This window comes from Carcharodon carcharias, chromosome 5 (genome assembly GCF_017639515.1).
Source record: "Carcharodon carcharias isolate sCarCar2 chromosome 5, sCarCar2.pri, whole genome shotgun sequence".
Classification (NCBI taxonomy): domain Eukaryota; kingdom Metazoa; phylum Chordata; class Chondrichthyes; order Lamniformes; family Lamnidae; genus Carcharodon; species Carcharodon carcharias.
In genome coordinates, this window is record NC_054471.1 from 4917201 (window position 1) to 4933364 (window position 16164).

The 16164-nt window shown below is 53.6% G+C and overlaps 1 protein-coding gene across 1 annotated transcript in view; it reads right to left on the reverse strand.

The window, feature by feature from the left end:
- LOC121278082 (kinesin light chain 1-like) overlaps positions 1-16164 on the reverse strand; it is a 119232-nt gene that overhangs the window by 44322 nt on the left and 58746 nt on the right. The window contains exons 2-3 of the mRNA XM_041188143.1: positions 5771-6022; positions 1-77 (exon numbers count right to left, since the gene is read on the reverse strand). The exon at positions 1-77 is cut by the window's left edge and continues 154 nt beyond it. Coding sequence (XP_041044077.1) covers positions 1-77; positions 5771-6010 — 317 coding nt within the window. The 5' untranslated portion in view covers positions 6011-6022. The remainder of the gene's footprint in view (positions 78-5770; positions 6023-16164) is intronic.

The window sequence follows — 16164 nt, forward strand, 5'->3', positions numbered from 1 at the left end:
AGTCTCCGGACTTGGGCTCGCAGTTTCTGTTTCTCGGATTCCACAGTGTTGAGGTGACCGGAGAGGGCCATCATCACCTGGGGAGACCATACACACCCTGAGCCTCACAGCCGATATCCACACCCTGAGCCTCACAGCCGATATCCACCCCGATATCCACACCCTGAGCCTCACAGCCGATATCCACGCCCTGAGCCTCACAGCCGATATCCACGCCCTGAGCCTCACAGCCGATATCCACGCCCTGAGCCTCACAGCCGATATCCACGCCCTGAGCCTCACAGCCGATATCCACGCCCTGAGCCTCACAGCCGATATGCACCCCGATATCCACACCCTGAGCCTCACAGCCGATATCCACCCCAATATCCACACCCTGAGCCTCACAGCCGATATCCACCCCGATATCCACACCCTGAGCCTCACAGCCGATATCCACACCGAGCCTCACAGCTGATATCCACCCCCTGAGCCTCACAGCCGATATCCACACCGAGCCTCACAGCCGATATCCACACCCTGAGCCTCATAGCCGATATCCACCCCGATATCCACCCCCTGAGCCTCACAGCCGATATCCACCCCGATATCCACACCCTGAGCCTCACAGCCGATATCCACACCGAGCCTCACAGCTGATATCCACCCCCTGAGCCTCACAGCCGATATCCACAGCCTGAGCCTCATAGCCGATATCCACACCCTGAGCCTCACAGCCGATATCCACACCCTGAGCCTCACAGCCGATATCCACACCCTGAGCCTCACAGCCGATATCCACACCCTGAGCCTCACAGCCGATATCCACCCCCTGAGCCTCACAGCCGATATCCACCCCGATATCCACACCCTGAGCCTCACAGCCGATATCCACCCCGATATCCACCTCCTGAGCATCACAGCCGATATCCACCCCCTGAGCCTCACAGCCGATATCCACCCCAATATCCACACCCTGAGCCTCACAGCCGATATCCACCCCGATATCCACGCCCTGAGCCTCACAGCCGGTATCCACACACTGAGCCTCACAGCCGATATCCACACCCTGAGCCTCACAGCCGGTATCCACCCCGATATCCACGTCCTGAGCCTCACAGCCGATATCCACCCTGATATCCACGCCCTGAGCCTCACAGCCGGTATCCACACCCTGAGCCTCACAGCCGATATCCACACCCTGAGCCTCACAGCCGATATCCACACCCTGAGCCTCACAGCCGATATCCACACCCTGAGCCTCACAGCCGATATCCACACCCTGAGCCTCACAGCCGATATCCACACCCTGAGCCTCACAGCCGATATCCACACCCTGAGCCTCACAGCCGATATCCACACCCTGAGCCTCACAGCCGATATCCACACCCTGAGCCTCACAGCCGGTATCCACCCCAATATCCACGTCCTGAGCCTCACAGCCGATATCCACCCTGATATCCACGCCCTGAGCCTCACAGCCGGTATCCACACCCTGAGCCTCACAGCCGATATCCACACCCTGAGCCTCACAGCCGATATCCACACCCTGAGCCTCACAGCCGGTATCCACACCCTGAGCCTCACAGCCGGTATCCACACCCTGAGCCTCACAGCCGGTATCCACACCCTGAGCCTCACAGCCAGTATCCACACCCTGAGCCTCACAGCCGGTATCCACACCCTGAGCCTCACAGCCGATATCCACCCCCTGAGCCTCACAGCCGGTATCCACCCCCTGAGCCTCATAGCTGATATCCACCCCGATATCCACGCCCTGAGCCTCACAGCCGATATCCACCCCGATATCCATGCCCTGAGCCTCACAGCCGGTATCCACACCCTGAGCCTCACAGCCGGTATCCACACCCTGAGCCTCACAGCCGATATCCACCCCCTGAGCCTCATAGCTGATATCCACCCCGATATCCACGCCCTGAGCCTCACAGCCGATATCCACCCCGATATCCATGCCCTGAGCCTCACAGCCGATATCCACACCCTGAGCCTCACAGCCGGTATCCACACCCTGAGCCTCACAGCTGGTATCCACACCCTGAGCTTCACAGCTGGTATCCACACCCTGAGCCTCACAGCCGGTATCCATCCCGATATCCACGCCCTGAGCCTCACAGCCGATATCCACGCCCTGAGCCTCACAGCCGATATCCACCCCGAGCCTCACAGCCAATATCCACACCCTGAGCCTCACGGCCGATATCCATCCCAATATCCACGCCTTGAGCCTCACAGCCAATATCCACACCCTGAGCCTCACAGCCGATATCCACACCCTGAGCCTCACAGCCGATATCCACACCCTGAGCCTCACAGCCGATATCCACACCCTGAGCCTCACAGCCAATATCCACACCCTGAGCCTCACAGCCAATATCCACACCCTGAGCCTCACAGCCAATATCCACACCCTGAGCCTCACAGCCGATATCCACACCCTGAGCCTCACAGCCGATATCCACACCCTGAGCCTCACAGCCGATATCCACACCCTGAGCCTCACAGCCGACATCCCCTCCGAAATCCATACCCTGAGCCTCATAGCCAATATCCACCCTGATATCCACACCCCAAGCCTCACAGGCAAGTTCTTCACCCCGATCTCCACACCCTGAGCCATACAGCCGATATCCCCTCCGATATCCACACTGAGTCTCATAGCCGATATCCACACCCCAAGCCTCACAGGCAAGTTCTTCAACCCAATGTCCACACCCTAAGCCTCACAGCCGATATCCACTCTGATGTGCACATCCTGAGCCTCACAGTTGATATCCACCTAGATATCCACACCCTAACCCTCAGACCGACATCCACACCATGCCTCATAGCTGATATCCACCGATATCCACACCCTGAGCGATTAAGCCAATATCCACTCCGATAACTATATCTTGAACATCACAGCCAATACCCACCCCATTATCCACATCCTAAGTGTCACAGCCGAGATCCACTCCAATACCCACACCCTGAGCCTCACAGTTGATATCCACTCCAATACCCACACCCTGAGCTCACAGTCGATATCAACACTGAGCCTCAACCAATATCCACATCCTGAGCCTCACAGCTGATATCCACTCCGATACTGGCTGGGAGACCAGCCCCCCTGGAGCCCAGTCTGGCTGGGAGACCATCCCCCCTGGAGCCCAGTCTGGCTGGGAGACCATCTCTCTCTCCTTACCTCCCATCACATGTACTACCTCTCTCTCTCTCTCCAGCTGCCCTCTGCCTCGCTCCCACCAGTGGTTTTCTCTCAGACCCCAGATGTGTTCTCTCTCTCCCTCCAGCCGTTCTCTCGCACTCTCTCCCTCCAGCCGTTCTCTCGCACTCTCTCCCTCCAGACGTTCTCTCGCACTCTCTCCCTCCAGACGTTCTCTCGCACTCTCTCCCTCCAGACGTTCTCTCGCACTCTCTCCCTCCAGACGTTCTCTCGCACTCTCTCCCTCCAGACGTTCTCTCGCACTCTCTCCCTCCAGACGTTCTCTCGCACTCTCTCCCTCCAGACGTTCTCTCGCACTCTCTCCCTCCAGACGTTCTCGCACTCTCTCCCTCCAGACGTTCTCTCTCTCTCTCCCTCCAGCCGTTCTCTCTCTCTCTCCCTCCAGCCGTTCTCTCTCTCTCCCTCCAGCCGTTCTCTCTCTCACTCCCTCCAGCCGTTCTCTCTCTCTCTCCCTCCAGCCGTTCTCTCTCTCTCTCTCCCTCCAGCCAGTCTCTCGCACTCTCTCCCTCCAGCCAGTCTCTCGCTCTCTCTCCCGCGCTCCAGTCTCTCGCTCTCTCTCCCGCGCTCGTCTCTCGCTCTCTCTCCCGCGCTCGTCTCTCGCTCTCTCCCCCGCGCTCCAGTCTCTCGCTCTCTCTCCCGCGCTCCAGTCTCTCGCTCTCTCTCCCGCGCTCCAGTCTCTCGCTCTCTCTCCCGCGCTCCAGTCTCTCGCTCTCTCTCCCGCGCTCGTCTCTCGCTCTCTCTCCCGCGCTCCAGTCTCTCGCTCTCTCTCCCGCGCTCCAGTCTCTCGCTCTCTCTCCCGCGCTCCAGTCTCTCGCTCTCTCTCCCGCGCTCCAGTCTCTCGCTCTCTCTCCCGCGCTCCAGTCTCTCGCTCTCTCTCCCGCGCTCCAGTCTCTCGCTCTCTCTCCCGCGCTCCAGTCTCTCGCTCTCTCTCCCGCGCTCCAGTCTCTCGCTCTCTCTCCCGCGCTCCAGTCTCTCGCTCTCTCTCCCGCGCTCCAGTCTCTCGCTCTCTCTCCCGCGCTCCAGTCTCTCGCTCTCTCTCCCGCGCTCCAGTCTCTCGCTCTCTCTCCCGCGCTCCAGTCTCTCGCTCTCTCCCGCGCTCCAGTCTCTCGCTCTCTCTCCCGCGCTCCAGTCTCTCGCTCTCTCTCCCGCGCTCCAGTCTCTCGCTCTCTCTCCCGCGCTCCAGTCTCTCGCTCTCTCTCCCGCGCTCCAGTCTCTCGCTCTCTCTCCCGCGCTCCAGTCTCTCGCTCTCTCTCCCGCGCTCCAGTCTCTCGCTCTCTCTCCCGCGCTCCAGTCTCTCGCTCTCTCCCGCGCTCCAGTCTCTCGCTCTCTCTCCCGCGCTCCAGTCTCTCGCTCTCTCTCCCGCGCTCCAGTCTCTCGCTCTCTCTCCCGCGCTCCAGTCTCTCGCTCTCTCTCCCGCGCTCCAGTCTCTCGCTCTCTCTCCCGCGCTCCAGTCTCTCGCTCTCTCTCCCGCGCTCCAGTCTCTCGCTCTCTCTCCCGCGCTCCAGTCTCGCTCTCTCTCCCGCGCTCCAGTCTCTCGCTCTCTCTCCCGCGCTCCAGTCTCTCGCTCTCTCTCCCGCGCTCCAGTCTCTCGCTCTCTCTCCCGCGCTCCAGTCTCTCGCTCTCTCTCCCGCGCTCCAGTCTCTCGCTCTCTCTCCCGCGCTCCAGTCTCTCGCTCTCTCTCCCGCGCTCCAGTCTCTCGCTCTCTCTCCCGCGCTCCAGTCTCTCGCTCTCTCTCCCGCGCTCCAGTCTCTCGCTCTCTCTCCCGCGCTCCAGTCTCTCGCTCTCTCTCCCGCGCTCCAGTCTCTCGCTCTCTCTCCCGCGCTCCAGTCTCTCGCTCTCTCTCCCGCGCTCCAGTCTCTCGCTCTCTCTCCCGCGCTCCAGTCTCTCGCTCTCTCTCCCGCGCTCCAGTCTCTCGCTCTCTCTCCCGCGCTCCAGTCTCTCGCTCTCTCTCCCGCGCTCCAGTCTCTCGCTCTCTCTCCCGCGCTCCAGTCTCTCGCTCTCTCTCCCGCGCTCCAGTCTCTCGCTCTCTCTCCCGCGCTCCAGTCTCTCGCTCTCTCTCCCGCGCTCCAGTCTCTCGCTCTCTCTCCCGCGCTCCAGTCTCTCGCTCTCTCTCCCGCGCTCCAGTCTCTCGCTCTCTCTCCCGCGCTCCAGTCTCTCGCTCTCTCTCCCGCGCTCCAGTCTCTCGCTCTCTCTCCCGCGCTCCAGTCTCTCGCTCTCTCTCCCGCGCTCCAGTCTCTCGCTCTCTCTCCCGCGCTCCAGTCTCTCGCTCTCTCTCCCACGCTCCAGTCTCTCGCTCTCTCTCCCGCGCTCCAGTCTCTCGCTCTCTCTCCCGCGCTCCAGTCTCTCGCTCTCTCTCCCGCGCTCCAGTCTCTCGCTCTCTCTCCCGCGCTCCAGTCTCTCGCTCTCCCACACTCCAGTCTCCCTCTCTCTCTTTCTCTTGCCCTCTCGAATCGCTCTCTCTCTCTCCCTGGAGCCACTGCCTCTCTGTCTCCTGCCCTTGAATCGCTCTCCCTCTCCCTCACCCTGCAGCCAATCTCCCCCCGGTACCTGGGCCTCTCCCAAGCCGAGTTCGATCATTTCCACGGACTTCCTGATGAGGTTCGATTTCTCATGAACCAGGTTGGCTTCCTCATCTTTCTTCAGGCAGTTAATAGTCTCCAGCAGACTCTGCAGGATGGAGTTATGTTCATTCTTCAGAGCCTCCAGTCCCTGCATCACCACCTTGGTGTTAGAAATTATGTCCTCCTGACTCAGTTTCTCATCTCGTGGGTAAACCATTGTTGACATGTCCCAGTGACCCTGTCAAAGAAGGGAGCTGAGGGTTAGAGAAGAGCAAATTGACACCACAAAGTGAGATCCCAGTGACACTGTCAGCGAACAGGGATAAACTATACCCCACAATGAGATCCCAGTGACACTGTCACAGAGCTGAGATAAACTACACCCCACACTGAGATCCCAGTGACACTGTCAGCGAGCAGGGATAAACTATACCCCACAATGAGATCCCAGTGACACTGTCACAGAGCCGAGATAAACTACACCCCACACTGAGATCCCAGTGACACTGTCAGCGAGCAGGGATAAACTATACCCCACAATGAGATCCCAGTGACACTGTCACAGAGCTGAGATAAACTACACCCCACACTGAGATCCCAGTGACACTGTCAGCGAGCAGGGATAAACTATACGCCACACTGAGATCCCAGTAACACTGTCACAGAGATGAGATAAACTACACCCTGCACTGAGATCCCAGTGACACTGTCACAGAGCCAAGATAAACTATACCCCACACTGAGATCCCAGTGACACTGTCACAGAGATGAGATAAACTACACCCAACACTGAGATCCCAGTGTCACTGTCACAGAGATGAGATCAACTCCACCCAACACTGAGATCCCAGTGTCACTGTCACAGACCGGAGATAAACTACGCCCCACACTGAGATCCCAGTGTCACTGTCACAGAGATGAGATAAACTATACCCAACACTGAGATCCCAGTGTCACTGTCAGAGACCGGAGATAAACTACGCCCCACATTGAGATGCCAGTGACACTGTCATAGACCGGACATAAACTACACCGAAAACTGAGATCCCAGTGTCACTGTCACAGAGCCGAGATAAACTACACCCCACAATGAGATCCCAGTGACACTGACACAGAGCCGAGATAAACTACACCCCACAGTGAGATCCCAGTGACACTGTCACAGAGCCGAGATAAACCATAAACCTGCACTGAGATCCCAGTGACACTGTCACAGAGCCGAGATAAACTATACCCCAACACTGAGATCCCAGTGACACTGTCACAGAGCTGAGATAAACCATAAACCTGCACTGAGATCCCAGTGACACTGTCACAGAGCCGAGATAAACTATACCCCACACTGAGATCGCAGTGACACTGTCACAGAGCTGAGATAAACTACACCCCAGTGAGATCCCAGTGACAATGTCACAGAGCCGAGATAAACTACACCCCACAGTGAGATCCCAGTGTCACTGTCACAGAGCCGAGATAAACTACACCCCACAGTGAGATCCCAGTGACACTGTCACAGAGCCGAGATAAACCATAAACCTGCACTGAGATGCCAGTGACACTGTCACAGAGCTGAGATAAACTAGACCCCACACTGAGATCCCAGTGACACTGTCACAGAGCCGAGATAAATTAGACCCCGCACTGAGATCCCAGTGACACTGTTACAGAGCCGAGATAAACTACAGCCCGCACTGAGATACCAGTGACACTGTCACAGAGCTGAGATAAACTACACCCTGCACTGAGATCCCAGTGACACTGTCACAGAGCTGAGATAAACCATAAACCTGCACTGAGATCCCAGTGACACTGTCACAGAGCCGAGATAAACTATACCCCACACTGAGATGGCAGTGACACTGTCACAGAGCTGAGATAAACTACACCCCAGTGAGATCCCAGTGACAATGTCACAGAGCCGAGATAAACTACACCCCACAGTGAGATCCCAGTGTCACTGTCACAGAGCCGAGATAAACTACACCCCACAGTGAGATCCCAGTGACACTGTCACAGAGCCGAGATAAACCATAAACCTGCACTGAGATGCCAGTGACACTGTCACAGAGCTGAGATAAACTAGACCCCACACTGAGATCCCAGTGACACTGTCACAGAGCCGAGATAAATTAGACCCCGCACTGAGATCCCAGTGACACTGTTACAGAGCCGAGATAAACTACAGCCCGCACTGAGATACCAGTGACACTGTCACAGAGCTGAGATAAACTACACCCTGCACTGAGATCACAGTGACACTGTCACAGAGCCGAGATAAACTACACCCTGCACTGAGATCCCAGTGACACTGTCACAGAGCTGAGATAAACTACACCCCACACTGAGATCCCAGTGACACTGTCACAGAGCTGAGATAAACTACACCCCACAGTGAGATCCCAGTGACACTGTTACAGAGATGAGATAAACTACACCCAACACTGAGATCCCAGTGACACTGTCACAGAGCCGAGATAAACTACACCCAACACTGAGATCCCAGTGACACTGTTACAGAGATGAGATAAACTACACTCTGCATTGAGATTCCAGTGACACTGTCACAGACCGGAGATAAACTACACCCCACAGTGAGATCCCAGTGACACTGTCACAGAGCCGAGATAAACGACACCCCACAGTGAGATCCCAGTGACACTGTTACACAGCCGAGATAAACTACACCCACACTGAGATCCCAGTGACACTGTTACAGAGCCGAGATAAACTACACCCGCACTGAGATCCCAGTGACACTGTCACAGAACCGAGATCAAATTCACCCCACACTGAGATCCCAGTGACACCGTCACAGAGCCGAGATAAACTACATCGCACAGTGAGATCCTAGTGACACCGTCACAGAGCCGAGATAAACTACATCGCACATTGAGATGCCAGTGACACTGTCACAGAGCCAAGATAAACTACACCCCGCACTGAGATCCCAGTGACACTGTCACAGACCCAAGATAAACTACACCCCACAATGAGATCCCAGTGACATTGTTACAGAGATGAGATAAACTACACCCAACACTGAGATCCCAGTGACACTGTTACAGAGATGAGATAAACTACACCCTGCATTGAGCTTCCAGTGACACTGTCACAGACCGGAGATGAACTACACCTCACACTGAGATCCCAGTGACACTGTGACTGAGCCGAGATAAACTATACCCCACACTGAGATGCCAGTGACACTGTCACAGAGCTGAGATAAACTACACCCCACACTGAGATCCCAGTGACACTGTCACAGAGCAGAGATAAACTACACCCCGCACTGAGATCCCAGTGACACTGTTACAGAGCCGAGATAAACTACACCCGCACTGAGATCCCAGTGACACTGTCACAGAGCCGAGATAAACTACACCCTGCACTGAGATCCCAGTGACACTGTCACAGAGCCGAGATAAACTACACCCCACACTGAGATCCCAGTGACACTGTCACAGAGCTGAGATAAACTACACCCCACAGTGAGATCCCAGTGACACTGTTACAGAGATGAGATAAACTACACCCAACACTGAGATCCCAGTGACACTGTCACAGAGCCGAGATAAACTACACCCAACACTGAGATCCCAGTGACACTGTTACAGAGATGAGATAAACTACACTCTGCATTGAGATTCCAGTGACACTGTCACAGACCGGAGATAAACTACACCCCACAGTGAGATCCCAGTGACACTGTCACAGAGCCGAGATAAACGACACCCCACAGTGAGATCCCAGTGACACTGTTACACAGCCGAGATAAACTACACCCGCACTGAGATCCCAGTGACACTGTCACAGAACCGAGATCAAATTCACCCCACACTGAGATCCCAGTGACACCGTCACAGAGCCGAGATAAACTACATCGCACAGTGAGATCCTAGTGACACCGTCACAGAGCCGAGATAAACTACATCGCACATTGAGATGCCAGTGACACTGTCACAGAGCCAAGATAAACTACACCTCGCACTGAGATCCCAGTGACACTGTCACAGACCCAAGATAAACTACACCCCACAATGAGATCCCAGTGACATTGTTACAGAGATGAGATAAACTACACCCAACACTGAGATCCCAGTGACACTGTCACAAAGCCGAGATAAACTACACCCCACACTGAGATCCCAGTGACACTGTTACAGAGATGAGATAAACTACACCCTGCATTGAGCTTCCAGTGACACTGTCACAGACCGGAGATAAACTACACCTCACACTGAGATCCCAGTGACACTGTGACTGAGCCGAGATAAACTATAAACCCACACTGAGATGCCAGTGACACTGTCACAGAGCTGAGATAAACTACACTCCACAATGAGATCCCAGTGACACTGTCACAGAGCCGAGATAAACTACACCCGCACTGAGATACCAGTGACACTGTCACAGAGCCGAGATAAACTACACTCCGCACTGAGATCCCAGTGACACTGTCACAGAGCTGAGATAAACTACACCCTGCACTGAGATCCCAGTGACACTGTCACAGAGCCGAGATAAACTACACCCTGCACTGAGATCCCAGTGACACTGTCACAGAGCCGAGATAAACTACACCCCGCACTGAGATCACAGTGACACTGTCACAGAGCTGAGATAAACTACACCCCACAGTGAGATCCCAGTGACACTGTTACAGAGATGAGATAAACTACACCCAACACTGAGATCCCAGTGACACTGTCACAGAGCCGAGATAAACTACACCCAACACTGAGATCCCAGTGACACTGTTACAGAGATGAGATAAACTACACTCTGCATTGAGATTCCAGTGACACTGTCACAGACCGGAGATAAACTACACCCCACAGTGAGATCCCAGTGACACTGTCACAGAGCCGAGATAAACGACACCCCACAGTGAGATCCCAGTGACACTGTTACACAGCCGAGATAAACTACACCCACACTGAGATCCCAGTGACACTGTTACAGAGCCGAGATAAACTACACCCGCACTGAGATCCCAGTGACACTGTCACAGAACCGAGATCAAATTCACCCCACACTGAGATCCCAGTGACACCGTCACAGAGCCGAGATAAACTACATCGCACAGTGAGATCCTAGTGACACCGTCACAGAGCCGAGATAAACTACATCGCACATTGAGATGCCAGTGACACTGTCACAGAGCCAAGATAAACTACACCCCGCACTGAGATCCCAGTGACACTGTCACAGACCCAAGATAAACTACACCCCACAATGAGATCCCAGTGACATTGTTACAGAGATGAGATAAACTACACCCAACACTGAGATCCCAGTGACACTGTCACAAAGCCGAGATAAACTACACCCCACACTGAGATCCCAGTGACACTGTTACAGAGATGAGATAAACTACACCCTGCATTGAGCTTCCAGTGACACTGTCACAGACCGGAGATAAACTACACCTCACACTGAGATCCCAGTGACACTGTGACTGAGCCGAGATAAACTATACCCCACACTGAGATGCCAGTGACACTGTCACAGAGCTGAGATAAACTACACCCCACACTGAGATCCCAGTGACACTGTCACAGAGCAGAGATAAACTACACCCGCACTGAGATCCCAGTGACACTGTTACAGAGATGAGATAAACTACACTCTGCATTGAGATTCCAGTGACACTGTCACAGACCTGAGATAAACTACACCCCACAGTGAGATCCCAGTGACACTGTCACAGAGCCGAGATAAACTAGACCCCACACTGAGATCCCAGTGACACTGTCACAGAGTTGAGATAAACTACACCCCACACTGAGATTCCAGTGACACTGTTACAGAGCCGAGATAAACTACACCCCACACTGAGATCCCAGTGACACTATCACAGAGCCGAGATAAACTATACCCCACACTGAGATCCCAGTGACACTGTCACAGAGCCGAGATAAACTACACCCTGCATTGAGCTTCCAGTGACACTGTCACAGACCGGAGATAAACTACACCTCACACTGAGATCCCAGTGACACTGTGACTGAGCCGAGATAAACTATACCCCACACTGAGATGCCAGTGACACTGTCACAGAGCTGAGATAAACTACACCCCACACTGAGATCCCAGTGACACTATCACAGAGCCGAGATAAACTATACCCCACACTGAGATCCCAGTGACACTGTCACAGAGCCGAGATAAACTACACCCCGCACTGAGAACCCAGTGACACTGTCACAGAGCCGAGATAAACTACACCCCACACTGAGATCCCAGTGACACTGTCACAGAGTTGAGATAAACTACACCCGCACTGAGATCCCAGTGACACTGTTACAGAGATGAGATAAACTACACTCTGCATTGAGATTCCAGTGACACTGTCACAGACCTGAGATAAACTACACCCCACAGTGAGATCCCAGTGACACTGTCACAGAGCCGAGATAAACTAGACCCCACACTGAGATCCCAGTGACACTGTCACAGAGTTGAGATAAACTACACCCCACACTGAGATTCCAGTGACACTGTTACAGAGCCGAGATAAACTACACCCCACACTGAGATCCCAGTGACACTATCACAGAGCCGAGATAAACTATACCCCACACTGAGATCCCAGTGACACTGTCACAGAGCCGAGATAAACTACACCCCGCACTGAGAACCCAGTGACACTGTCACAGAGCCGAGATAAACTACACCCCACACTGAGATCCCAGTGACATTGTTACAGAGATGAGATAAACTACACCCAACACTGAGATCCCAGTGACACTGTCACAAAGCCGAGATAAACTACACCCCACACTGAGATCCCAGTGACACTGTTACAGAGATGAGATAAACTACACCCTGCATTGAGCTTCCAGTGACACTGTCACAGACCGGAGATAAACTACACCTCACACTGAGATCCCAGTGACACTGTGACTGAGCCGAGATAAACTATACCCCACACTGAGATGCCAGTGACACTGTCACAGAGCTGAGATAAACTACACCCCACAATGAGATCCCAGTGACACTGTCACAGAGCAGAGATAAACTACACCCCGCACTGAGATCCCAGTGACACTGTTACAGAGCCGAGATAAACTACACCCGCACTGAGATCCCAGTGACACTGTCACAGAGCCGAGATAAACTACACCGGCACTGAGATCCCAGTGACACTGTCACAGAGCAGAGATAAACTACATCGCACAGTGAGATCCCAGTGACACTGTCACAGAGCCGAGATAAACTAGACCCCACACTGAGATGCCAGTGACACTGTCACAGAGCCGAGATAAACTACACCCCACAGTGAGATCCCAGTGACACTGTCACAGAACCGAGATAAACTATACCCAACAGTGAGATCCCAGTGACACCGTCACAGAGCTGAGATAAACTACGCCCCACACTGAGACCCCAGTGACACTGTCACAGAGCCGAGATAAACTACACCCCACAGTGAGATCCCAGTGTCACTGTCACAGAGCCGAGATAAACTACACCGGCACTGAGATCCCAGTGACACTGTCACAGAGCAGAGATAAACTACATCGCACAGTGAGATCCCAGTGACACTGTCACAGAGCCGAGATAAACTAGACCCCACACTGAGATGCCAGTGACACTGTCACAGAGCTGAGATAAACTACACCCCACACTGAGATCCCAGTGACACTGTCACAGAGCTGAGATAAACTACACCCCACAGTGAGATCCCAGTGACACTGTTACAGAGATGAGATAAACTACACCCAACACTGAGATCCCAGTGACACTGTCACAGAGCCGAGATAAACTACACCCAACACTGAGATCCCAGTGACACTGTTACAGAGATGAGATAAACTACACTCTGCATTGAGATTCCAGTGACACTGTCACAGACCGGAGATAAACTACACCCCACAGTGAGATCCCAGTGACACTGTCACAGAGCCGAGATAAACGACACCCCACAGTGAGATCCCAGTGACACTGTTACACAGCCGAGATAAACTACACCCACACTGAGATCCCAGTGACACTGTTACAGAGCCGAGATAAACTACACCCGCACTGAGATCCCAGTGACACTGTCACAGAACCGAGATCAAATTCACCCCACACTGAGATCCCAGTGACACCGTCACAGAGCCGAGATAAACTACATCGCACAGTGAGATCCTAGTGACACCGTCACAGAGCCGAGATAAACTACATCGCACATTGAGATGCCAGTGACACTGTCACAGAGCCAAGATAAACTACACCCCGCACTGAGATCCCAGTGACACTGTCACAGACCCAAGATAAACTACACCCCACAATGAGATCCCAGTGACATTGTTACAGAGATGAGATAAACTACACCCAACACTGAGATCCCAGTGACACTGTCACAAAGCCGAGATAAACTACACCCCACACTGAGATCCCAGTGACACTGTTACAGAGATGAGATAAACTACACCCTGCATTGAGCTTCCAGTGACACTGTCACAGACCGGAGATAAACTACACCTCACACTGAGATCCCAGTGACACTGTGACTGAGCCGAGATAAACTATACCCCACACTGAGATGCCAGTGACACTGTCACAGAGCTGAGATAAACTACACCCCACACTGAGATCCCAGTGACACTGTCACAGAGCAGAGATAAACTACACCCGCACTGAGATCCCAGTGACACTGTTACAGAGATGAGATAAACTACACTCTGCATTGAGATTCCAGTGACACTGTCACAGACCTGAGATAAACTACACCCCACAGTGAGATCCCAGTGACACTGTCACAGAGCCGAGATAAACTAGACCCCACACTGAGATCCCAGTGACACTGTCACAGAGTTGAGATAAACTACACCCCACACTGAGATTCCAGTGACACTGTTACAGAGCCGAGATAAACTACACCCCACACTGAGATCCCAGTGACACTATCACAGAGCCGAGATAAACTATACCCCACACTGAGATCCCAGTGACACTGTCACAGAGCCGAGATAAACTACACCCCGCACTGAGAACCCAGTGACACTGTCACAGAGCCGAGATAAACTACACCCCACACTGAGATCCCAGTGACACTGTCACAGAGTTGAGATAAACTACACCCGCACTGAGATCCCAGTGACACTGTTACAGAGATGAGATAAACTACACTCTGCATTGAGATTCCAGTGACACTGTCACAGACCTGAGATAAACTACACCCCACAGTGAGATCCCAGTGACACTGTCACAGAGCCGAGATAAACTAGACCCCACACTGAGATCCCAGTGACACTGTCACAGAGTTGAGATAAACTACACCCCACACTGAGATTCCAGTGACACTGTTACAGAGCCGAGATAAACTACACCCCGCACTGAGATCCCAGTGACACTGTCACAGAGCCGAGATAAACTACACCCCACACTGAGATCCCAGTGACACTGTCACAGAGCTGAGATAAACTACACCCCACACTGAGATCCCAGTGACACAGTCATAGAGCCGAGATAAACTACACCCAACACTGAGATCCCAGTGACACTGTCACAGAGCTGAGATAAACTACACCCCAGTGAGATCCCAGTGTCACTGTCACAGAGCCGAGATAAACTACACCGCACAGTGAGATCCCAGAGACACTGTCACAGAGCCGAGATAAACCATAAACCTGCACTGAGATGCCAGTGACACTGTCACAGAGCCGAGATAAACTAGACCCCACACTGAGATCCCAGTGACACTGTCACAGAGCCGAGATAAACTAGACCCCGCACTGAGATCCCAGTGACACTGTTACAGAGCCGAGATAAACTACAGCCCGCACTGAGATACCAGTGACACTGTCACAGAGCCGAGATAAACTACACTCCGCACTGAGATCCCAGTGACACTGTCACAGAGCTGAGATAAACTACACCCTGCACTGAGATCCCAGTGACACTGTCACAGAGCCGAGATAAACTACACCCTGCACTGAGATCCCAGTGACACTGTCACAGAGCCGAGATAAACTACACCCCACACTGAGATCCCAGTGACACTGTCACAGAGCTGAGATAAACTACACCCCACAGTGAGATCCCAGTGACACTGTTACAGAGATGAGATAAACTACACCCAACACAGATCCCAGTGACACTGTCACAGAGCCGAGATAAACTACACCCAACACTGAGATCCCAGTGACACTGTTACAGAGATGAGATAAACTACACTCTGCATTGAGATTCCAGTGACACTGTCACAGACCGGAGATAAACTACACCCCACAGTGAGATCCCAGTGACACTGTCACAGAGCCGAGATAAACGACACCCCACAGTGAGATCCCAGTGACACTGTTACACAGCCGAGATAAACTACACCCACACTGAGATCCCAGTGACACTGTTACAGAGCCGAGATAAACTACACCCGCACTGAGATCC